Source organism: Chiloscyllium plagiosum, unplaced genomic scaffold (assembly GCF_037043375.1).
Source record: "Chiloscyllium plagiosum isolate Xiang-an unplaced genomic scaffold, Cpla_swu_hap1 HiC_scaffold_14, whole genome shotgun sequence".
Lineage (NCBI taxonomy): Eukaryota > Metazoa > Chordata > Chondrichthyes > Orectolobiformes > Hemiscylliidae > Chiloscyllium > Chiloscyllium plagiosum.
In genome coordinates, this window is record NW_028270152.1 from 73895559 (window position 1) to 73920963 (window position 25405).

The following is a 25405-nucleotide window of genomic DNA, read 5'->3' on the forward strand; positions in this document are numbered from 1 at the left end:
GAACTATCTTGAACTGTTAAGCGGGACGCCTTGAGAAGACTCATTGAAAATTTAGCGGATCTCAAAGCCGCCATTTTGCCTGAAATGAGGCTTGACGTCAAATGCAAAGGCATCCCGAAATGAGCCTCCCATTAAAGGCAAAGATTTGCCACCTCCATGGAGTTCAATCAAAGGGAATGCTGGTTCACTGAAGATAAAATGTAGGAGATTGTCAATCTTAGCAACCAAGCCTCAAAGAGGGTGCACTGACACAGCCTTGGCCCCATGTTTACTCAGCCTTAGGCTTCCAAGTTACTGCACATCCTGTTGTTACACAACCATTGCCACCTTCCACTCGCACCGAAACATCTCAATACGTGGTTCTCCTCATCGCTCAGAAGCAAAGGCGAGACTCTGGTTTTACCCACTTAAACAATAAAAGCAGTTCCATGCTTTGAGCCCACATCACTAATGGCTCAGGGCAACCAAAAGCTGCAAATCCAGTTCAGCAGCCAAGGGAGAAACAATAAAATACCCCAAAAATCAAGGCTCTCAACCTGAAATATTAACTCAGCTTTCTCTCCACAAACATTGCTGAGTTTTCCCAGTGTTTTCTGTTTATATTCAGGATCAACAACCAATCAGCCAATCACAGCCAGGATTGTGGGGTCTGGGAACCAATCACAGGCAGGCCTGTTGGCACTGGAAACCAACCACAACCAAGATTGTAAGTACTGGGACCCAATCACAGGCAGGTCTGTGGGATCTGGGATCCAATCACTGCCAAACCTGTGGGCACTGGGAACCAAACACAGTCAGGACTACAGGCATCAGGAACCAATCACAGCTCGGTGTATGGGCACTGGACTTAATCACAGCCAGAATTATGAGCACCAGCCAATCATATTCAGGGGTGTGGGTGCCAGTCAGCCAATCACAGGGAAAGAGATGAAAGAGGATTCTGAATGGAGGAGAAATCAATGCTCAGGTTTAACTCAACAAATAAACAGCTTTCAATAACTGAAAAACATGTTCAGTTCAGCAGTGACAGTTGAAAATTTCTGTTATTATGTTGTTTGCAAAAGCATAGCAATGGAAACTGGAATGGAAATGTGGCTGTTTTAGAGTCTTTCACAATTTCGCAAAGGGCCTCAGAGTCAATTAAGGATTTTTAACCATTTCTTTAAATCTAGCTGAGAGGGCAAGTGAGGCCTTGTTTTACCCACTTAAACAATAAATAAATCAGTCCCATGCTTTGAACCTGCATCAGTAATGGCTCAGGGCAACCAAACGCTGCCCTGATGAAGGGCTCCTGCCCAAAACGTCGATTTCCCTGCTCCTCGGATACTGCCTGACCTGCTGTGCTTTTCCAGCACCACTCTAATCTTGACTCTAATCTCCAGCATCTGCAGTCCTCACTTTCGCCTTGTTTTAATATCACAGCCAAAAGGCACTATCTTGGGCAGTGCTGCACCTCCTCAGTAGTGCGACTTCGACAGTGTAGCACTCCCTCAGTAGTGACCCTCTGACAGTGCTTTCCTGAGATGGGAATGGAATGACCGCATCATTTGCATGTCATATCACTACAATGAGAAATAGCGCGCACGCTCATTGCTTCCTGTGTGATTATTTACGGAGTCACACATGCAAAGTCCCTATCAATGCTTCACCCGCCATCTCCCTGGGACAAACATCACGGGTTGAGAGTCAGTTAATTTTTCTGGGTGACAATCTGTGATGAAGCCCAGCTGGTGACCTCTGATCAAAAATCCTCAATCTATCAGCAGGTGTGGCTCAGTGGTTAGCACTGCTGCCTCACAGTGCCAGAGACCTGGGTTCAATTCCAGCCATGGGCAACTGTCTGTGTGGAATTTGCACATTCTCCATGTGTCTGCGTGGATTTCCTCCAGGTGCTCCAGTGTCCTCCCGCAGTCCAAAGATGTGCAGGCTAGGTGAATTGGCCTTGCTAAATTGCTCATAGTGTTCATGGATGTGTAGGTTAGGGTGAATTGACCATGCTAAATTACCCATAGTGTTCAGGGATGTGTAGGCTAGGTGCATTAGTCAGGAGAAATGTAGAGTAATAGGGGTAGGTGAATGGGTCTGGGTGGGAGGATTGGTGTGGACTTGTTGGGCCAAATGGCCTGTTTCCTCACTGTAGGCACTTCATCCTTAGGGGGCAAAAGATTTCTGAGAATCTCCCACACGATCACAACATGGTCACTTCTGATACTAGCAGCAAGCTACTGAGGTGACTACAGGAGAGAGAACAAGCCTGTCCACATTTGTATAGTGTCTTTAACATTCTAACACATCTGAAGCTTATTTCACAACAACTCTAACAGACATAGTTTGTCACCCAACTTCCCAAAACCTTCATCCTCAGAGAAGGGTAGGGGTCAGAGAAGAATCTTCTTTAAGGAAAAAACTTGTATTTATATCGTGGTTATTTTTTTGGAGGGAGGAACATCTCACCACCGATGTAACTCTGAAGAAAAAATGAAAATATTATCTTCGTTCCTCTCTCCACAGGTGCTGCTAAGTTTCTCTGGCACTTCCTGTTTCTATCAGAGGCAATGAAGGGTGGGTTTTACAATGTAGTTATTGCTGTAGTTTCAGAAACATAATAGCTAATTTGCACATAGCAATCTCCTAGCAACAGGAAAGTGATAATGGCCCGGTCATCGGTTTCAACGGGTGTCGAATGAGGGAAAAACATATCTGGGGAAAACTGCCCCATGGTCATCTTTTTCCAAACAGCTGGATGCCCACCTGAGCCAGCAGACTAGGACAGAGCTGCACTCCCTCATTATGCACTGGAAGGTCAGCCTTGCCTTTAGTGCTCAGGGTCTGGAGTGGGATTTAAACCTCAAAATCTGAGACTCTGACACCTGAATGGAACCAGATTCTGGATCAGTGGTGCTGGAAGAGCACAGCAGTTCAGGCAGCATCCAAGGAGCTTCGAAATCGACGTTTCGGGCAAAAGCCCTTCATCAGGAATAAAGGCAGTGAGCCTGAAGCGTGGAGAGATAAGCTAGGGGAGACAAAGACCATTCCCTCCGTGACTACCTGGTCAGGTCCACGTCCCCCTACGACTCACCCTCCCATTCTGGCACTTTCCCCTGCCACCGCAGGAACTATAAAACCTGTGCCCACACCTCCTCCCTCACCACTATCCAAGGCCCTAAAGGAGCCTTCCACATCCATCAAAGTTTTACCTGCACATCCACTAATATCATTTATTGTATCTGTTGCTCCCGATGCGGTCTCCTCTACATTGGGGAGACTGGGCACCTCCTAGCAGAGCGCTTTAGGGAACATCTCCGAGACACCTGCACCAATCAACCACACCGCCCCGTGGCCCAACATTTCAACTCCCCCTCCCACTCTGCCGAGGACATGGAGGTCCTGGGCCTCCTTCACCGCTGCTCCCTCACCACCTGACGCCTGGAGGAAGAACGCCTCATCTTCCGCCTCGGAACACTTCACTCCCAGGGCATCAATGTGGACTTCAACAGCTTCCTCATTTCCCCTTCCCCCACCTCATCCTAGTTTCAAACTTCCAGCTCAGCACTGTCCCCATGACTTGTCCAGACTTGTCCGACCTGCCTAGCTCCTTTTCCACCTATCCACTCCACCCTCTCCTCCCTGACCTATCACCTTCATCTCCTCCCCCACTCACCCATTGTACTGTATGCTACTCTCTCCCCACCCCCACCCTCCCCTAGCTTATCTCTCCACGTTTCAGGCTCACTGCCTTTATTCCTGATGAAGGGCTTTAGCCCGAAACGTCGATTTCGAAGCTCCTTGGATGCTGCCTGAACTGCTGTGCTCTTCCAGCACCACTGATCCAGAATCTGGTTTCCAGCATCTGCAGTCATTGTTTTTACCACCTGAATGGAACCAACTGAGCCACTGCTACGCTGACTGAAAGAAGGGTAGAAGGGCAGACAGGTGGAGGGAGGTAATTTCTGAGTTTAGGGAGTTTGAACACAGCCTGCCAAAGGTGCAAAGGTTAAAGTCAGGGACTTCCAAGATACTGGAATTAGAGGAAAGCAGAGTTGTGGCGCTAGAGGAGATCAGAGGGATAGAGATGTCTGGGAGAGCACAAGACTCAACCATTGAAAGACTAAGGGCTGAGGAATAGTTTTTGACATGGGGAGAGCAGTGCATGCATTTTAAGCTCAGAGATCTCAACCAAACAGATTTAACCTACTCATCCAAAACACTTCAACATGATTGCAAGCCTCACCATTGTCAGTGGGGAATTGAAATCCAGTTTTAAAAATTGCAAAGCTCGCAGCCGAAAGAATAACCAGGAAGCTGCTAGGAATGTAATTTAAACCAACAACAGTAAACTACCCTGCAGTTAAAACCTATTCTGAGACCTCCAACGGCCATGAAAGATTTGATATAAATGCAAGCTTTTCTTTTCAACTGATTCACTAATATTCTTTAGAGAAGGAAAATTGTTGTTTTTAACCAAAAGTGGCCTATAACCTGACAGGGCTAATGACCAGCTCTCTAAAGTGTCTTAGCTACCCACTTAAATCAGGGATAACTAGGAATGGGGATGGAATACTGGCACAGCCATAAACACCCACATCCCGAAAAGGCCAGCCTGATACTTACTGGAGTGGTCAGTTCCTGGGCTGCTACCTAGGCTGAGAGCTGTGGGAACTCCGAGAGTTTGTGCTGAAGAAGAGACTGTGCAAAGGCAGGATCAGCAGTTGAAGGAAGTGGCCTCACCCACAGCAAACACCGTACCAATCAGGAATGGAGAAAGCTTCCTCCTCACAGCCCACTTAACCCTCTCCAGGCCTTCCTCCAGCTGCAGCTCGGGTGAGAGCTCAGCTCCATTCTCAGCATTCCAAGGAATTCTGCACGATCATTCCCGGATTGGGGGAGGGGGGGGAAGAAACGTGCTGAGAGATTGACCTGCCCAGTTTGATGTGAGGAATAACCCCTCTCCTGATATTTGTGGCTGCCTTGCCTATTTGGATTGCAAATTCCTGTTTGAGATTGACAATTCTCCTCAACCAAAAAAAGTCTGACACATTTTCAGACATTAAAGGTATCAAGACGAATAGGAACAAAACAGAAATATCACATTAAGATAGGGGATGGCAGAGAAATGTGGCGCAGACTTGAATGGCCTACTCATGCTCCCAGTTTCAATGTTCCCTGTTATCACGGCCTGGAGTAGCCCCCTCATCCACTCTGGGCAGCCCTGTGTTTACCTCAACACAGGGACCAGTGCCTCAATGTTTAAACAATGCACTGAAAACTTGTCTATTCATTGTGAAACACTGAATTGAACTCATCTGCACAAAGAGCCACTTCTTAAAGTAAAGACTGGGATAAACTTTCTCAATTGCAAACTGACAAAATCACAGAGCTCTGAGGGAGAACTTTACAGCCAAAGCATCTCATGACTACATCCTGTTCCTCCACGGATGGTGCCTGAGCTGCTGAGTGTTTCTCTAAACTCCTTTACTTCCTACTGCTGCGGCTCCCATCATCCATGGCAGCAGACTTAGGAGGATCAGCAGAATAAAACATGCCCGCACAGCACACTCAGACCTCTATGGTTGATAAGGAAGTGAGAGAACCTGCATTTCCATAGCACCTTTCAGGGGAACATGAAAGTCCTTCATACCCAACTAAATTTTTTTTCAGCATAGTCACTGTTGCAATGTAGGAATCACAACCATTTTTGCAGCGAGATCCCACAAAACGGTAATCAGTGACTTAATGTTACGACACAGCGGTGAAGCCCTCTGTTAATTAAACCAAACATGCAGAAACGCTCACCTCATCTCATAATCTGTTAAAATATGAGTGACAGAACTCCCAAATTCCACTACTTAAAGAAAATAACATCAATGTTTTTTATTCTAAAAGTGAACATTAAACAACAACTATTCATGAGTCTAAGTCCCCCTTTCTCTTAACTGCTTATTACTTGCCTCCAGCTTCATAACAATATGCTGTTCCAATAAGTAACTTATTAAAGTTGCATCAACTTAATTTCTAAACCATACAGCCGCTGGATTCCCTGAGTCGCCTTCTTTCTTTTTACTGCGAGTGTGTTTCATATGAAAAAGGTACCTTCGACAGAGAGTGTTCAATAATTTCTTGGATCTATCTCAATGGCAGTTGCTCTCTCTCCAATTTTCAAAATGTCCACAGTTTTATATCTCCAACATAGGATTGTCTCATTGGTTCAATGTTGGCAAAACAATAAATCCAAACTCAATTGGCTTTAAGTATCCTGGGTCATAATTTAAACTGATTGGTTACATTCGAATTGTTGTCAAAACAGCAACCAAAACTCAGCTATCCATTTCACAGACAAATATTACATTTTCAATTTGCTAGTACACTCTTGGACAGCCATCTAGTCACATACTCAGGTGCTTGTAATCTCTCAGTTCAGAACAGCATTCACTCTCTCTTAAAGATACAGTATATGCCTTCAACTTCATAATATGAATGGCTGGATTATCTGTCTTGATGTGTTCATGACTGATTAATGTTGGTCAGGTCACAGGAGAGAACAACAACTGATATCTTGTAAAATATTTAAAGTGACCTTAAGGAGGGGCATAGATAATGTGAATAGCAAACTCATTTCCCCAGGATAGGGGAATCCAAAACTAGAGAGCATAGGCTTAAGGAGAGAGGGGAGAAATTTAAAAGGGACCCAAGGGGCAACCTTTTAACAAAGAGGGTGGTGCATGCATATAACGAACTGCCAGAGGAAGTGGTGAAAGCGGGTGCAATTACAACTTCTGAAAGACATTTGGACAGGTACACGAATAGGAAATGAGTCAAACACAGGTAAATGGGCCTAGTTCAGTTTAGGTGACCTGGGTGGAGTGGACGATTTGGGCATTAGTGAATTGGATGGGTTTTACACAAATTTGATGATAGGTTCACATGTAATAATAAAAAAAAGTTGGAGAAACTCAGCGGTTGTGGTAGCATCTGCAAAGAGAAACAAAGTTAATGTTTCGAGTCTGATGCGATCTTTCTAATGTTTACCATTGCTGAGACTAGCCTCTTGATTTTCAGTCAAATGACGTTATCGCTATGTAGTTATGTACAGTTCTGGACACCTTCCATAACAAGGATATACTTCTCCCTGGGACACCGTTCAAAGAAAGGTACATTAGGCTAATTTTTGGAATGAAGGGATTGTCTTATGAGGGCTTTAACTCATTGGTGTAGAGAAGAATGAGCAGTGATTTCATTGAAGCTGGTGTGAGTGTGCCTCCAACAAATGTTTTACCTGGTACAGCAATGTTTATGGTCACATAAGAATTTGAACGTAGATATAATAGTATTTAAACATCCAACAGAGATTAGAATGAACAATTATGTCCACACATTACATTTATCAGGCACAAAAGTGTCTCAGCTAATACTAAGCTACTAGTTGACAACAGAGCAGCATCCATGCTTCAAGAGGCTCCAGATAAGATGGAGTCTGAGACCTTGACACTTTCAGGTCACAAGCCATGATCCAATGGTGACGATATCACGAGCCTGTCTCTTCAAGGTACATTTGCAGATGACACCAAAATTGGAGGTGTAGTGGACAGCGAAGAAGGTTACCTCAGATTACAACAGGATCTTGATCAGATGGGCCAATAGGCTGAGAAGTGGCAGGTGGAGTTTAATTTAGATAAATGTGAGGTGCTACATTTTGGGAAAGCTAATCTTAGCATGGAATGTTGTTGAACAAAGAGACCTTGGAGTGCAGATTCATAGCTCCTTGAAAGTAGAGTCGCAGGTAGATAGGATAGTGAAGAAGGCATTTGGTTAGAGCATTGAGTACAGGTATTGGGAGGTCAAGTTGCGGCTGTACAGGACATTGGTTAGGCCACTTTTGGAATATTGCATGCAATTCTGGTCTCCTTCCAAACGGAAGGATGTTGTGACACTTGAAAGGGTTCAGAAAAGATTTATAAGGATGCTGCCAAGGTTGGAGGATATGAGCTATAGGGAGAGGTTGAATAGGTTAGGGCTGTTTTCCCTGGAGCGTCACAGGCTGAGGGGTGATATTATGGAGGTTTGTAAAATCATGAGGTGCATGTAAAGGATAAATAGACAAAGTCTCTTCCCTGCAGTAGGGGAGTCCAAAACGAGAGGGCATGGGTTTAGGGTGAGAGGGGAAAATATAAAAGGGACCTAAGGGGCAACATTTTCACACAGAGGGTGGTAGGTGTGTGGAATGAGCTGGCAGAGGATGTGGTGGAGGCTGGTACAATTGCAACATTTAAAAGGCATCCAGATGGCTATATGAATAAGGGCTTGGAGGGATACGGTCGGGTGCGAACAGGTGGGACTAGATTGGGTTGGGACATCTGGTCAGTACGGACAAGTTGGACCAAAGGGTCTGTTTCCATGCTGTACATCTCTATGACTCTATGACTTGGTTAGGGACAAAAAAAAAACTGCAGATGCTGGAATCCAAAGTAGACAGGTAGGATGCTGGAAGAACACAGCAAGCCAGGCAGCATCAGGAAGTGGAGAGGTCGATGTTTCAGGTGTAACCCTTCTTCAGGACTGGGGGTGGGTGTTTGAGCAGCTTCTACAACGCTGCCCCAGATTCTGCCAATGACAGCACACGGACCGGTGTCGACGTTCCTCCAGCTTCTGCCTCCGCCTCTGGCTCCGCCCACTCTGCAAGTCAGTCTCGGACTACATTTCCCAGGGTCATCCCTGGGTCCTTCTGCCGACTTACAGTCAACCAGCACATCAGCTCTCCCTCCTCACCCATCCACCCCCACAATGCACCTTACCCTCCACCTCTCCCTATTCACTTCACCCCCCGCATCCCTTCCCAGACCCCCACCCCACCCCCCCTCCCAATCTCCTTTCTCTCCCACACCCACTCCCCCCCCCACCCCCCCCCACCATACCACACCCCATTACACTTGCCCCCTCCCCTCACATCAGCCACCTGGGGACTCTCCAAAACCTCACCACCGAACCTTGTCACATATTCACTATCCCTCCCCGACCTTGAACTCTCTGAGGCCGAATGATCTGTCCTCAGCAAAGGGCTCACATTCGCACCCCTCCATCCCCGTTGCAACGAATTCCGGACCAGCCACGATGTGGAGCTCGTCTTCCACTGCCTCCACCTCCGTGCCTTCTGCTTTGACAAAAACTCCCAACCTCCCTGTGAGGACCCCCTTCTCCTGCCTCCAACCTTCCGCCTACACTTGGTCACCCCCTGCCGGTCTTGTATCCACCCTCAACCTCTTCATTGCTGACTGCCAACGTGACATCGGCTGCCTCAATGTTTCCACCCCCTCATCCACTCCAACCTCACCCCATCTGAATGCGCAGCATTCCACTTCCTCCACACCAACCCCGGTTCACCATCAAACCCGCTGACAAAGGTGGGACGGTGGTAGTCTGGAGAATGGGCCTCTATGTCGCAGAGGCCTAATGACAACTCTCTGACGCCACATTCTACCTCCGCCTTCCCCACAGCCCCACCGTGACCCATCAGGCCAAAATCAAACTCACTGTCCATGCCCTCATTGGCTCTGGTGATCTCCCCTTCACTGCTTCCAACGCATAGTCCCCCAGCCCTGTACTGCCTGGTTCTACCTGCTCCCCAAGATCCACAAGCCCAACCCTGGCTGACCTATTGCACTGAGGAGAAAGTGAGGTCTGCAGATGCTGGAGATCAGAGCTGAAAATGTGTTGCTGGAAAAGCGCAGCAGGTCAGGCAGCATCCAGGGAACAGGAGAATCGACGTTTCGGGCATAAGCCCTTCTTCAGGAAGAAGGGCTTATGCCTATTGCATTGGCATGCTCCTGCCCTACCGAGCTCATCTCATCCTACCTCAACTCCAACCTCTCCCCCTTAGCTCAGGCACGTCCCATCTACATCCATGACACCAACCATGCCCTCCATCTCTTCAGTAATTCCTGTTCCCTGGCCCCCAGTGTTTTACCTTCATTATGGACGTGTAGTCCTTATAGACCTGACAAGGATGGCCTTCAGGCCCTCAGCTTCATCCTCTCCAACAGACCTATCCAGTCCCCCTCCACCAATACTCTCCTCCGCCTTGCCAAACTGATCCTCACACTCAATAACTTTTTGTTTAACTTCCTCCATTTCCTCCAAATCAAAGACGTGGCCATGGGCACCTGGATGGGCCCCAGCTGCGCCTGCCTCTTTGTTGGCGATATCGAACAATCCCTCTTCAGTAGCTACACAATCACTGTGTCCCAACTCTTCCATCATTACATCGATGACTGCAACGGTGCAGTGACCTGCAACTAGGCTGAACTGGAGCAGTTCATGCACTTCACCCACAACTTCCACACCGCCCTCAAATTCATTTGGTCCATCTCGGATACTTTCCTCCCTTTTCTTGACCTCACCATTTCCATTTCTGGCAACAGTCTACAGCGAATGTTTATTACAAACCTACAGACTTCCACATCTACCTGGACCACACCTCCTCCCACCCAGCATCCTGCAAGAACTCTATCCTATTCTCCCTATGCCTCAGCCTCTGCTGTATCTGCTCAGACAAGGAGACATTCCACTCGTGAGCAACCAAAATGTCCAACTACATTGAACAACGTGCTTTTCCTCTTTCTGTCCAGACAGCCCTCTACTGCACCACCTCCCCATTCCACTGCTCTTAAACCCCACCCAACGCAATGAAGACAGTCCTCCTTGTCCTCACCTAGCACTCCACCAGTCTCCGCATCCAACACATCATCCTTAAACACTTCCGCCAATTCCAGCTAGACCCCACCACCAAGAACATCTTCCCCTCCCCACCCCTCTCTGCCTTCCACAAGACCATTCCCTTCGACAGTCCTTAGTTTGCGCCACTCTCCCCACTAACCCCCACGAACTTCCAGGTATCTTCCCCTGCAACCGGAAAAGATGCAAAACCTGCTGGTACACCATCCCCCTCCATCCAGGGCCCCAACCAATCCTTCCAGGTGAGACAGAAGTTCACCTGCTTCTCTTCCAACCTAGTTTACTGCATTAGCTGCTCCCGATCTGGTCCTCTCTACATTGGGGAGACCGAATTAGGGAATTGTTCACCGAGCATCGCATCTGGGTCTGCAAGGTCCGACCGGAACTCCCAGTCGCTGCACATTTCAATTTGCCCAATCAGTCCCTTTCCGACATGATCAGCCTTGGCCTCCTCCATTGCCAAAACAAACCACAGCTCCTATTGGAGGATCAACACCTCATCTTCTGCCTGGGCAGTCTACAGTCTGGAGGACTCAACAAAGTTCTCCAATTTTAAAATAACATCCCTTCCCATTCTCCAACTCTCTTCCCAGCCCTTCCGCCTTCTTTCTACCCTTCCCTGCCACCTACGAAATTCATTCCTCCCATTGCCTGTCTTCACCTATCCCCACTTCACCACCCACTTTATCTGCAGCTCCCCCTACACCCACCCCCCAGTCCTGAAGAAGGGTTACACCCGAAATGTCGACTTCTCCACCTCCTGATGCTGCCTGGCTTGCCGTGTTCTACCAGCCTCCTGCCTGTCTCTTTAAGCTACACTACACTGGTGTCGCCAGGACAAAGTATCTCTCATGTTTCTCCCCATCTCATCCCCCCTGAAATGTTATGTTGGCCTTCCCAGCATTCCTGATAGAACATAGAACATTACAGCACAGTACAGGCCCTTCGGCCCTGAATGTTGCGCCGACCTGTCATACCAATCTGAAGCCCACCCAACCTACACTATTCCATGTACGTCCATATGCTTGTCCAATGATGACTTAAATGTACTTAAAGTTGGTGATGAATTGCTTTTGCCCGAAATGCTGATTCTCCTGCTCCTCGGATGCTGCCTGACTGGCTGTGCTTTTCCAGTGTCACACTCTCTACTCTGATCTCCAGCAGCTGCAGTCCTCACTTTCTCCTTCCCAGTATTTCTTCATCACTTGACTCATTGATGCCTCTTTGAATCAGGAATCTGAACTGAATGGTTTCCATCAATTTTCTGAGCAACTAGCCCAAATGCGCCTACAATTGAATTCCTCTGCAGTGTTATTGCAAATTAAACGCAAACATTCTCTTTTCAATACTGGCAGCAACTAATGCCCCTGAAGACTGTTTCAGACAAACTTGTTAAACTTACTTGAATGGTATCAGAAGCCCTGAGCAGGTTTTTGTGTTTGGTTCTGGAGCCCGGAACCAATATTGTGGCTATTACCTTCCAGCGGCACTAAAACTGTCCGAACACCAACATCCGCACCAGGGAACCGGATATGCGACGCTGATTGGCGGAGTGGCGGCGGGCGGAACGAATTCTGAATTCTGATTGGTGTTGAGTCAGCAGCCGGCGCCGTAAGGTGAATGCTGATTGGTGATAAGCTTATGGCCGGTGTCCATTCCCTGAGCGCTGATCGGCGGACGGGCGATCGGCGGACGGGCGATGGGCGGGATCCGCAACCCTGGCTCTGATTGGCGGGTTAGCGGTGGGCGGGGCGGTAAGCTGAGTGTTGATTGGTGTTTGGGCGGTGGGCCGGCTGAGGCTCTGTCGCCATGCGGATTGGTGAGGGTCGAATGGCGGCGGCAGGATCATTCTTCATCCGTAAGAAGAGAGCGGCAGCGGGAGAGGGCAGAGGTCGCAAGAGGAAGGTGAGCTGGTTGTGGTCATTCCAGATACAGGAGGCCGAGAGAGACTCCCAGCCCTGGCCCGGGTCAATGTGCTCCCTCTCATCAGCCTCTCCCCCACCCCACTGCTCTTTGTGGGTCAGTCTACTCCCACCTCCACCCATCCCCTCACTCTCGTTCATCCTTCTCCTCTCCCCCCCCCCCCCCATCCATCTCCTCTTTCCCCCCCCCATCCATCTCCTCTTTCCCCCCCCCATCCATCTCCTCTTTCCCCCCCCCATCCATCTCCTCTTCCCCCCCCCATCCATCTCCTCTTCTCCCCCCCATCCTTCTCCTCTTCCCCCCCCAATCCATCTCCTCTTCCCCCCCCATCCTTCTCCTCTTCCCCCCCCATCCTTCTCCTCTTCCCCCCCCAATCCATCTCCTCTTCCCCCCCCAATCCTTCTCCTCTTCCCCCCCCATCCTTCTCCTCTTCCCCCCCATCCTTCTCCTCTTCCCCCCCATCCTTCTCCTCTTCCCCCCCCATCCTTCACCTCTTCCCCCCCCATCCTCTCCTCTTCCCCCCCCCATCCTTCTCCACAACCCCCCCCACCTTCACCACTCCCCCCCCATCCTCACCTCTTCCCCCCCCCATCCTTCACCTCTTCCCCCCCCATCCTCACCTCTTCCCCCCCCCATCCATCTCCACAACCCCCCCCATCCTTCACCTCTTCCCCCCCATCCTTCTCCTCAACCCCCCCCATCCTTCACCTCAACCCCCCCATCCAACACCACTCCCCCCCATCCATCACCTCTTCCCCCCCATCCTTCTCCTCTTCCCCCCCATCCTTCTCCTCTTCCCCCCCATCCTTCTCCTCTTCCCCCCCCCATCCTTCTCCTCTTCCCCCCCCATCCTTCACCACTTCCCCCCCCCACCAACACCACAACCCCCCCCCATCCTTCACCACTTCCCCCCCCACCAACACCACTTCCCCCCCCCATCCAACACCACTTCCCCCCCCCATCCTTCTCCACTTCCCCCCCCCATCCTTCACCTCTTCCCCCCCCCATCCTTCTCCTCTTCCCCCCCCCCCAATCCCTTCTCCTCTCCCCCCCCACCATCCCTTCTCCTCTTCCCCCCCCCCATCCTTCTCCTCTTCCCCCCCCCCATCCTTCTCCTCTTCCCCCCCCCCCCAATCCTCACCCTTCCCCCCCCCATCCTTCTCCTCTTCCCCCCCATCCTTCACCACTTCCCCCCCCCCCACCAACCCCTTCCCCCCCCCACCAACACCTCTTCCCCACCCCCATCCTTCTCCTCTTCCCCACCCCCATCCAACACCTCTTCCCCACCCCCATCCTTCTCCTCTTCCCCACCCCCATCCTTCTCCTCTTCCCCCCCCAATCCTTCTCCTCTCCCCCCCCAATCCTTCTCCTCTTCCCCCCCCAATCCTTCTCCTCTTCCCCCCCCCAATCCTTCTCCTCTTTCCCCCCCCAATCCTTCTCCTCTTTCCCCCCCCAATCCTTCTCCTCTTTCCCCCCCCAATCCTTCTCCTCTTCCCCCCCCAATCCTTCTCCTCTTCCCCCCCCCAATCCTTCTCCTCTTTCCCCCCCCAATCCTTCTCCTCTTCCCCCCCCAATCCTTCTCCTCTTCCCCCCCCAAACCAACTCCTCTTCCCCCCCCCCAATCCTTCCCTCTTCCCCCCCCATCCTCTCCTCTTCCCCCCCCAACCTTCACCACTTCCCCCCCCCACCATCTCCACTTTCCCCCCCCAATCCTTCTCCTCTTTCCCCCCCCCATCCTTCTCCACTTCCCCCCCCCAACCTTCACCTCTTCCCCCCCCAATCCTCTCCACTTCCCCCCCCAATCCTCTCCTCTTCCCCCCCCAATCCTTCTCCTCTTCCCCCCCCAATCCTTCTCCTCTTCCCCCCCCAATCCTTCACCTCTTCCCCCCCCAATCCTTCTCCTCTTCCCCCCCCAATCCTTCTCCTCTTTCCCCCCCAATCCTTCTCCTCTTTCCCCCCCCAATCCTTCTCCTCTTCCCCCCCCCAATCCTTCTCCTCTTCCCCCCCCCAATCCTTCTCCTCTTTCCCCCCCCCCAATCCTTCTCCTCTTTCCCCCCCCAATCCTTCTCCTCTTCCCCCCCCAATCCTTCTCCACTTTCCCCCCCCAATCCTTCTCCTCTTTCCCCCCCCCAATCCTTCTCCTCTTCCCCCCCCAATCCTTCTCCTCTTTCCCCCCCCCAATCCTTCTCCTCTTTCCCCCCCCAATCCTTCTCCTCTTTCCCCCCCCAATCCTTCTCCTCTTCCCCCCCCAATCCTTCTCCTCTTTCCCCCCCCAATCCTTCTCCTCTTTCCCCCCCCAATCCTTCTCCTCTTTCCCCCCCCAATCCTTCTCCTCTTTCCCCCCCCAATCCTTCTCCTCTTTCCCCCCCCCAATCCATCTCCTCTTCCCCCCCCCAATCCTTCTCCTCTTCCCCCCCCAATCCTTCTCCTCTTTCCCCCCCCAATCCTTCTCCTCTTCCCCCCCCCAATCCATCTCCTCTTCCCCCCCCAATCCTTCTCCTCTTTCCCCCCCCCAATCCTTCTCCTCTTCCCCCCCCATCCTTCTCCTCTTTCCCCCCCCAATCCTTCACCTCTTCCCCCCCCCAATCCTTCTCCTCTTTCCCCCCCAATCCTTCTCCTCTTTCCCCCCCCAACCTTCTCCTCTTTCCCCCCCCAATCCTTCTCCTCTTTCCCCCCCCAATCCTTCTCCTCTTCCCCCCCCAATCCTTCTCCTCTTCCCCCCCCAATCCTTCTCCTCTTCCCCCCCCAATCCTTCTCCTCTTCCCCCCCCAATCCTTCTCCTCTTCCCCCCCCAATCCTTCTCCTCTTCCCCCCCCAATCCTTCTCCTCTTCCCCCCCAATCCTTCTCCTCTTCCCCCCCCAATCCTTCTCCTCTTCCCCCCCCCAATCCTTCTCCTCTTCCCCCCCCAATCCTTCTCCTCTTTCCCCCCCCAATCCTTCTCCTCTTTCCCCCCCCCAATCCTTCTCCTCTTTCCCCCCCCCAATCCTTCTCCTCTTTCCCCCCCCAATCCTTCTCCTCTTTCCCCCCCCAATCCTTCTCCTCTTTCCCCCCCCAATCCTTCTCCTCTTCCCCCCCCAATCCTTCTCCTCTTCCCCCCCCAATCCTTCTCCTCTTTCCCCCCCCAATCCTTCTCCTCTTTCCCCCCCCCAATCCTTCTCCTCTTTCCCCCCCAATCCTTCTCCTCTTTCCCCCCCCAATCCTTCTCCTCTTTCCCCCCCCAATCCTTCTCCTCTTTCCCCCCCCAATCCTTCTCCTCTTTCCCCCCCCCAATCCTTCTCCTCTTTCCCCCCCCCAATCCTTCTCCTCTTTCCCCCCCCAATCCTTCTCCTCTTTCCCCCCCCAATCCTTCTCCTCTTTCCCCCCCCCAATCCTTCTCCTCTTTCCCCCCCCAATCCTTCTCCTCTTTCCCCCCCCAATCCTTCTCCTCTTTCCCCCCCCAATCCTTCTCCTCTTTCCCCCCCCAATCCTTCTCCTCTTTCCCCCCCCATCCTTCTCCTCTTTCCCCCCCCAATCCTTCTCCTCTTTCCCCCCCCAATCCTTCTCCTCTTTCCCCCCCCAATCCTTCTCCTCTTTCCCCCCCCATCCTTCTCCTCTTTCCCCCCCCAATCCTTCTCCTCTTTCCCCCCCCAATCCTTCTCCTCTTTCCCCCCCCAATCCTTCTCCTCTTTCCCCCCCCAATCCTTCTCCTCTTCCCCCCCCAATCCTTCTCCTCTTTCCCCCCCCAATCCTTCTCCTCTTTCCCCCCCCAATCCTTCTCCTCTTTCCCCCCCCCAATCCTTCTCCTCTTTCCCCCCCCAATCCTTCTCCTCTTTCCCCCCCCAATCCTTCTCCTCTTTCCCCCCCCAATCCTTCTCCTCTTTCCCCCCCCAATCCTTCTCCTCTTTCCCCCCCCCAATCCTTCTCCTCTTTCCCCCCCCAATCCTTCTCCTCTTTCCCCCCCCAATCCTTCTCCTCTTTCCCCCCCCCAATCCTTCTCCTCTTTCCCCCCCCAATCCTTCTCCTCTTTCCCCCCCCAATCCTTCTCCTCTTTCCCCCCCCCCAATCCTTCTCCTCTTTCCCCCCCCCAATCCTTCTCCTCTTTCCCCCCCCCAATCCTTCTCCTCTTTCCCCCCCCCAATCCTTCTCCTCTTTCCCCCCCCAATCCTTCTCCTCTTTCCCCCCCCAATCCTTCTCCTCTTTCCCCCCCCAATCCTTCTCCTCTTTCCCCCCCCCCAATCCTTCTCCTCTTTCCCCCCCCCCAATCCTTCTCCTCTTTCCCCCCCCCCAATCCTTCTCCTGTTTCCCCCCCCCCAATCCTTCTCCTCTTTCCCCCCCCCAATCCTTCTCCTCTTTCCCCCCCCCCAATCCTTCTCCTCTTTCCCCCCCCCCAATCCTTCTCCTCTTTCCCCCCCCCCCCAATCCTTCTCCTCTTCCCCCCCCCAATCCTTCTCCTCTTTCCCCCCCCCCCAATCCTTCTCCTCTTTCCCCCCCCCCAATCCTTCTCCTCTTTCCCCCCCCCCAATCCTTCTCCTCTTTCCCCCCCCCAATCCTTCTCCTCTTTCCCCCCCCCCCCAATCCTTCTCCTCTTTCCCCCCCCCCAATCCTTCTCCTCTTTCCCCCCCCCCCAATCCTTCTCCTCTTTTCCCCCCCCCAAACCTTCTCCTCTTCCCCCCCCCCCCCCCCCCACCCCCCAATCCTTCCCCTCTCTTCCCGCCCCCCGCCCCCACCTTCCGCTCTGTTCCCCCAACCTTCCCCTGTCTTCTCGCCCCCACCCCGGCATGAGGTGACATGATCATTCCGGAGCTGCAAACCAACAAGGCTGCTCATGCAGTACTGAAGTACAGCACTGAACTGTCTTGGCTCGTATCCACAACTTCAACTCCCTTCTCTTTTGGAGGGAGGAGAACATACCTCTGAGACACTGCTTCCATGTCTGGGATGGAGATGATTGATTATAGTCTATCTCCATGCTGTCTATCAAAAGGAATGTCACTGCAGGTATCCTCCTTGATAATCGTCTCCGTAGAATCACTGTTTGGATTCTGTCCATCAGAAGGCACAGAGACTGATCTTCACTGCATTACAAGCCCAGCAACAGTGCAGGGAGCAACAGCAACCTTCAGACGTGGTACTTTGTGATCCCAGACTTTGAAGCAGAAGGGACTGTGAAGCATTCTCCTCAAATTCATTCACCCACAGAAATTCATCTCAGTCCTCCATGAGCTGTGCAATGACATGCAAGCCATGATCCTCACTGACACATCCCCCACTGATCCATTGCATTTACTACTGGAAACTGAGCAAGTTTGGCTTGTGACAGTGATGCTCTTCCTCATCTTCCTTGCTGCAGCCCTGAATCAGTGAGGCATCCCATCGTAGAAAACAGTGTTGCCTTCAGCCTAGAACCAAGACCACACTATCGCTGAGCTGTGGGATACCAGTGACGCCTGTGTATGTATTCACTCTGCGGGTGAACTGCAAACCATCATCATTGTTTTCACTGAATCATGAGAATGAATGGGCATTGGAGTTTTCCCTTCTGAATGTTTCGCCTACCAACCTGCTCATAGTGCACAGTACTGTCCCCTGTTGAGCACAAATCACAGTAAACCAGTAGACAAGCTGAATCGTTCTCCTTCATTGTGAGCCTCCTCTCAGCAATGGCTGGCATAGTATCTAGCACCACCTTTGTCTGTTTGAGGTATGGCGTGTTTGATGACAAAGACCTCAAAACAGGCCCCATGCTCATGGTCTACATGGCTGCAGTGTTCCCTGCCTCCTGTGTCTGTGTCTCCATCACATAATGTACAACAATTCCATAGGGGGCTATCACCAACAATATCTCCACAATATCCTGCAAATGCCCTGGCAGAATAGAAACTTTGTTTTCAGTGTCCTCTTTCAGGCTAACATCCCCAGTATCGAGACACTGCTTATGGTCAATCGTTTGCACTGTGCAGAGCCAGCTCATCCACATGCCTGACACAAGGCTCTCATAATGAGGTCTATTCTCCAAACTTCATCACAGTAACTGGGCAATGGTTCAAGGACTTCCTCAAAGTCTCCCTGAAACAGTAATACAATGTTTGCACCAATTCACGGGATTGTAATGCCCAACACTACCCACACAACAGAGGGAGCTAACTGGCCAAGGTGAGACTGACTGCAAACGTTGGAAGGTGTTTGTGGAAACCTATAAATCCCACTCCTGAGAAGCAGACTGTCCCGACCCAGCATTGAATTACCCAGTGACCTCAGGAGAGACAGCACTGGAAGAAAATCATCCTTGATCCTGAGGGAGTGTCTGAGAAGAAGATATTGTTGGCTGTAGAGCCACTATAGTTGTTTGGGAGTTGGTGAAAAGTGCAGTTTAATTTTGGAAAAGAAAGACATACTTTATCAGAGAGACTATTACGAGTTTCACAGCACCTGCTGCACTTGGGTGATTGCCACTCGGCCAGGGCTTTTCTTACTTGAAAGATTTTCCAGTACTGTGTTCTCTGTTCTGCAGAGAAGGAAAATACTCTCCCTAGTTGGTCTCAACATCTTCAATTTCTGGTAAAATGTTGAGCAGTGCTATTCATGATTCAGTAATATTTATCGTGGGACGTTTCTCATGTTAACTACTTGCACTTTATGATATCGGATCTGGAACGTCTTTTGGACACTACAGGTTGTCCTAGGTGGGAGTAATTGAACATTACTCAAGAACCTTGATACCATCCAGACAAAGCAGGCCACTTGATTGGCACCACATCCACAAGCACCATTGATGCTCAATAGCAGCGTTGTGTACTGACTATCAGATGCGCTGCAGTAATTCACCAACCCATGACCACTTCCATTTAGAAGGACGTGGGCAGGATGTACATGGGAATCGCCATTATCTGCAAATTCCTCTCCAAGTCGCTCACCATTTTGACTTGGAAATATATTGCCGCTTCTTCACTGATGCTGCATCAGAACTCCCTCTCTCAGGCCATTTGTGGGCCTACCTACAGAATGTGGCCTTAAGAAGGCAGCTCATCACCACCACCTTCTCAAGGGCAACTGGGGGCGGGCAATAAATGCTGGCCAGCCTGTGATACCTGTGTCCCATAAGTGAATTTAAAAAAAAATTGAACTTACATTTATATGGTCCCAAGCGTAGATGTTTCCAAAGTATTTACAATCAAGTAGTTTTGAAGTGTAGTCATTCTTGTAATGTAGGAAGGATGATAGTCAAACTGTTCACAGCAAGAATCCCCAAAAATAACAGAGTAAGAGTTATTGTGGAAATCTGCTTTTAATGACGACAGTTCAGAATAAGGAATGGCCACAACGTGGGGCATTCTTGTCTTTGAGGTTGTGTTTTCTTTATTAATTCACAGGATGAGGGCATCACTGGTTAAGCTATTTATTGACTGTCCCTAATTGCCCAGAGGGCAGTTGAGAGTCAGCCACCTAGGTAGCATCTTGAGATCCTGTACATTTCCCTGAAAGAGAAGACAGACTGTCATTCAGACGTGCTGTATGACAGGCGGCTGCTGCATTGTATGGGATTTTAATTTGCTCTGTCCTTCCAGGTTGAAGATGGTGATGAGAAAGTCCACAACAAGCGTCCTGTGAGGATGAATGAAGAGATTTCCAGTGATTCTGAAACCGAAAGGTAATGTTCAGTTTCTAATATGATAATACATGTGCTGTAACATGTGTAAGGTAATGGCATACTTTCAATATATGGAGAATACCCATATCTTACTAGCCTAACTTGAAATCAGCTCCTTTTCAGAGACTGCCATGGAGCAAGTTGACCTGAGTTAAGTTACAGGTTCAGAAACATTGATAGAGAACAAATAAACAGCAAGGGATCCTACTTCAGACCCAACAGGTAAGAACATAGCTATAAGAAGTGCATTGGTTGAACCCAGAAGAAAGAAATAACAAACCAGTACATGAAGAATCATGGCTGAGGGACAGCTTAGTGTGAAGCACAAGTAATGGTTCAATCTACGAGCGCATGGAGGGTAAGGAATAAAATAAATGCACTACAGGTACAAATTCAAATTGGAGATTATGAAATAGTAACCATTACTGAGAATGGTCAGGTTTGGGAACTAATATATCATTTATATATAAAACCCATCCCAGGTTATAAGGTTTACAGGACAAACAGGGAAAATGGCAGAGGAGTGCACTTTCAACAAAATTACTCCAATGATGAGAGAGGATATAAGGAGAAACTCGTTCGGTGGAGACCAAATGAATGAAACTGAGGAATAGTAAAGGATCTAAAGAAAGAAGGATCTGAAACCAATCTGTTTGGTTTCCCATCGGAGAAAACAGAGATTAACACCAGCCAGTTTACAGATACCAACACAAGCAGAGCTCAATTCCATACAGATGTCAACTAAGCCTGTCCTTCATGTTATCTCGGAGCTGGTTACTATTGCATAGTCTTACGACAGCTCCCTCTCACTCTCCCCATTCATCCTATAAAGTGAGCCAAAGATAGTGAATTTGTTTACATGAGGGTAACACTTCAGCCTCCCCTGGACAGAGTTTAGCATGTGCCCAACATGAAGGAAGTGTCTGTCAGTGAGAGTTTTAAAACCAGCCATCTCAGCAGCTTGTAAACCCCACTGAACCACCACTGTAAACACAGCACGGAGGTTCAATCACTTCTGGGCTGTGTTATTTGTGAAAACTTGCTATTATGACCTATGTTCTACGGTCCCCTGTAAAAGATAATCCAGGCTGAGGGCATCACCAACCAGTCTTGGTCACTCCGCCTGGGCAACTGAGAATCCTCACTTCAGGAAAGGCTTTATGAAAGAATGTAGCAGACAGAATAAGTAGAGGCAGCATTGTGTAATTATAAACTGGGTGAAGTAAAGAACGTCCAAGGGCTGCCTTGACTTTTTGACGGTGCCAGGATGTACTGGGAAAGCTGTTTGTGACGCACATGGGATCCGGAGCTTCAGAAATTAGAGTCCAAAAGCAGATTGCACTGAAGCTTTCTAAAACTCTGATTTATGTCCACTTCATCAAACATGGGAATGATGTGAAGCTCCTTGAGAAGCTGCAGAACATATTTACCAGAATTATTGCAGGAGCGAAGGATTCCAACTACAGGATTAGATTGGAGAAGCTGGGTCATAGTCATACAGCACAGCAACAGACCCTTCGGTGCAACCCGTCCATGCCGACAGTTTCCCAAACTAAACCAGTTCCATTTGCCTGTGTTTGGCATATATCCTTTTAAACCTTTCCTATTCATGTCCCTGTCCAAATGTCTTTTAAATGTTGTGACTGTATCTGCATCTACCACTTCCTCTGGCATTTCATTCCACTCAGCTTGGAGTAGTAGTGTTTGAGTAATGACCTGATTGAGGTGTACATAATTACGACTGGTTTCAGTAATATCTTGCCTTCTATCTGGTACAGGGACTGAGAGGCGAGGGCTAACTCCTTGTGAAGCCAGCCGTAATGACCCAGAATGTGTTGTCCATGAGAGCACAACCGATGGTTTTTTTTTAAAAATAGTTTGTGTGGGTATTTGAAGGAAATGAATACAGGACTATGGGATGGTATGATGGAGTGGGGCTGACTGGATCACTTTCCGCTGAGTCTGCATTGGCTCAAAGAGCTGAATGGCCTTCTGTCAGAAATGACTACAGAAATCCATGCCGCCCTATCTGTGTTCATATCTGGTTTCTGGTGTCACTGTTCTTGTTACACTGCCCAGGTTCCTGTTTTGAACTGAAGGGGTCTGGGTAAATCTCCCCATGCGGCCCAGCCTGTATGGGGTACGTTGGGTAATGGTTAGTCACTGGCTGACAGGTTTTGATAAGTCTGTCACTTGCTCCAGTGTTTGGTGTGTATGATTTAATGGGGAATAGAAATTTTGCCCTGAACCCTGTGGACTGGGGAGGAACAGTCTGTTAGTGCCCTTAAATAGGAGCTACCCTTGGGTCAGTCATAGGGCTTAACCTGCTAAAAGACATTGCATTTACAAACAGGAACACTTCTGTCCATTGGTCAAATTAAATGCTGGCCCAACAAGCTGAAGTGCAGACTATTTCAATGCAGTGGATTATAAAAGACATAAAGTATAATTTAATTTGAATCCTCGTGCTTGCCACAGTTTGCAGTCATTGCCGACTAATGGAGCTGTCTTCAATCCCCCAGTCGAGTTCCCAGTGGTGGCAATAAATCTTGATGAAGAGTCTTGCAGGCTCTGCAACCACAACCTTATAAAGACAATCTTGACTCTCTTCTGACAGTGATAGACCCAATAAAGATGCTGAAGAGTTGGAGATTGAGGAGACAGCACAAGAGAAGAAATTGCGACTTGCCAAACTCTACCTAGAGCAACTGCAGAAAGAAGGTAAGGATAACGTGAGTGTTCTTGTGTATGAGATTGTCTTCTGATGCTTTTAACACAGGTTGTGAAAAGGTTGCAAGATCTAACTAATATCAGAGATCTAATCTCCAGTTCGCCTGTGATTTGCAGAGAGAGGTGATAGATGGAAGATGGGAAATGTTGGCTTATTCTGAGTAGTCACAAAGTCTGCGGGATTCCTCAAGATCTATCCCCACCATTGGGAAAATGAGGGTATGACAACCCTTAGGGCAGTCATTTAGATAATGATACTCAGAGTGCAACACAGGACAGTATGTACAACAAATAAGGTCAAAGGGTGGTAGAAAAGCAAAGTTAGTAGGTCTTCCCTTGAATGCATGTAAATACGGATTACCGGGTATGAGGTTATAACAATAGCAGAGTCATGGTTACAAGAAGATCAAAGATGGGAACTAAATATTCAGGAGATTGTGACTTTTCAAAAGGACAGGCAGGAGGGAAAGTGTGGACAGGTTGCATTGTTGTTATGAGAGCCATTAGCAAGAAATGGTCTTTGATTGGAATTCATGTGATTGGAGGTAAGAAATAAACAATGGAAGACGACACTCGGTAGTAATAGTCTAAAAGTTCTCTATACAGTAGCTGTACAGGAGGGCAGGGAGTAAATCTGAAGATAATGAGAGCATATAATAAAGGCAACACATAATCATGTAGATTGGGAAAGTCAGATTGCCAGAGGAAGAATTCATAGTGCATTTGGGATAATTTCCTAGGATAATATGTTGTGGCTCCAATCAGAGATCAGGTTAGTTTGGATCTAATGATGTGTAATGAAGGTTTAATAAATGATCTTGGAGGTAAAAGGTTCCCCCTAGGAAATAATTACCATAACATGGTTGCATTTAGTATTCAGTTTGAGGAGAAGGAACATGGGTCAAAAACACCTGTGCTTAGCCTAAATAAAAATAATTACAAAGGGATGAGGACAGAGTTTGCAGGAGAAGACACTGGCATTCCAAAATTATTAAATAATCAAGGACGGCAGCAAATAAATACAATCTCTATCACGAGGCAAAAATGTGCTAGGGAAAGTAAAGCTATGACTAAAACTCGGGCTAAAGACAGATAGGTTTTTAAGGGTGGAATTTTAGGATGGCATCCTGTAACTAGTGGAGTGCCACAGGGATCAGTGAGGCGGCCACAATTATTTACAATATCTCTTAATGACTTGGCTGAGGAAAGTGCATGCATGATCGCCAGATTTATAGATGACACAAAAGTAGGTGAGGATGACGAGAGTCTGCAGAGTGATTATAGACAGGGTAAGTGAATGGGCAAAAACTTTTGAGGATGGAATATACTGTGGAAACGGGAGAGGTTTTGCATTTTGGCAGGACGAAAAGAAGAGCTGAATATGAAATTGCGGAAGATGTCAGAATGCTAAGCACGGAAGGATTTGGGAGACCTCATGCGTAAATCATAAAACTAAGCGAATAGTTGGAAAGGCAGTTGGAATGTTAGCCTTAATTTCAAAGGGAATGTAATGTAAAATAAGGAAGGCGTGCCAAAGTTTCAGCTATAGGACTAACTAATCCACAGCTGGAATAATGAGACACATTTTGGCCCCCTTATCTAAGGAAAGATATCCTGGCATTAGAGGCAGTCCAAAGGAGGATCATTAGGCCACTCTTGGGTATGGAGGAACTGTTTTGAGAAGAGGTTGAGAAGGTTGGACCTGGGAGATCAGAAGAACAAGAGGTGACCTAAATGTACAAGGTCCTTGGAGGGTGCTGAGGGGTTTCCCTTTGTGGAAGAGGCTAGGAGCAGAGAGCATGATGTCCGAGTAAGGGGTCGCACATCTAAGACTGAGTGAGCAGGAGTTTCTTCTGAGGATAGTGAATCTGTGGAAATCTTTACTACAGAGGTATGTTGCGGCTGGGTCACAAAGGCAGCCAGATTATCCGATTCATTGAATGGCAGAGCAGATTTGATGGGCTGAATGGCCTACATCTGCTCCTAGTTCTTATGGTCTTTCGGGAGGGAAACTAGGCAGCCATTGTCAGTTCATTCTGAAGGGACTAAATTCCAAAACCTCTTCCTCTGGCTCCTTTTTACTGTGCAGTTTTCAATCATGCTTTCCAGTGAACTATCGCAACAGGCCTGGGCTTGCACCGAATATCTCACACAAGGTCCAATGTTTGGTTTGTACTAAGCTGGCTGGGAGTGTGGTAGTTAATCTGTGCTGAGCAGATAAAGGAAATCTTGCCCTGGATCTTTCTTCAAGCAAACATAAAGGATGCAGATTGTATCTGTGTAGCTGTCTCCTCCGAGGTTTTCTGTACAGTGTGTTGCACAGCACCTCGACAATACTTTAAATAGAATCCCACCCTCAGCAGCTGCTGGGTTATTGTTAGTTTGTCTTTGTACAGTCC

At 49.0% G+C, this 25405-nt stretch overlaps 2 protein-coding genes across 4 annotated transcripts in view; one reads left to right on the forward strand and one right to left on the reverse strand.

Annotated features, from left to right (window-relative positions):
• The window catches only part of parp3 (poly (ADP-ribose) polymerase family, member 3), a 37903-nt gene extending 25667 nt beyond the window's left edge, over positions 1-12236 (reverse strand). Inside the window, exon 1 of one of the 2 annotated variants that reach the window (XM_043708477.2) lies at positions 12128-12236. The gene's annotated coding sequence lies outside the window, so the exon portion shown is untranslated. Of the gene's footprint in view, positions 1-4611; positions 4767-12127 lie in introns of those variants that run through there. The other variant, XM_043708476.2, reaches the window with a different exon arrangement.
• A 279-nt stretch (positions 12237-12515) lies between these two features.
• rrp9 (ribosomal RNA processing 9, U3 small nucleolar RNA binding protein) overlaps positions 12516-25405 on the forward strand; it is a 36142-nt gene continuing 23252 nt past the window's right edge. Inside the window, exons 1-3 of one of the 2 annotated variants that reach the window (XM_043708474.2) lie at positions 12516-12630; positions 20194-20276; positions 22894-22997. In XM_043708474.2, coding sequence (XP_043564409.2) covers positions 12535-12630; positions 20194-20276; positions 22894-22997 — 283 coding nt within the window. In that variant the 5' untranslated portion in view covers positions 12516-12534. Of the gene's footprint in view, positions 12631-17976; positions 18080-20193; positions 20277-22893; positions 22998-25405 lie in introns of those variants that run through there. The other variant, XM_043708475.2, reaches the window with a different exon arrangement.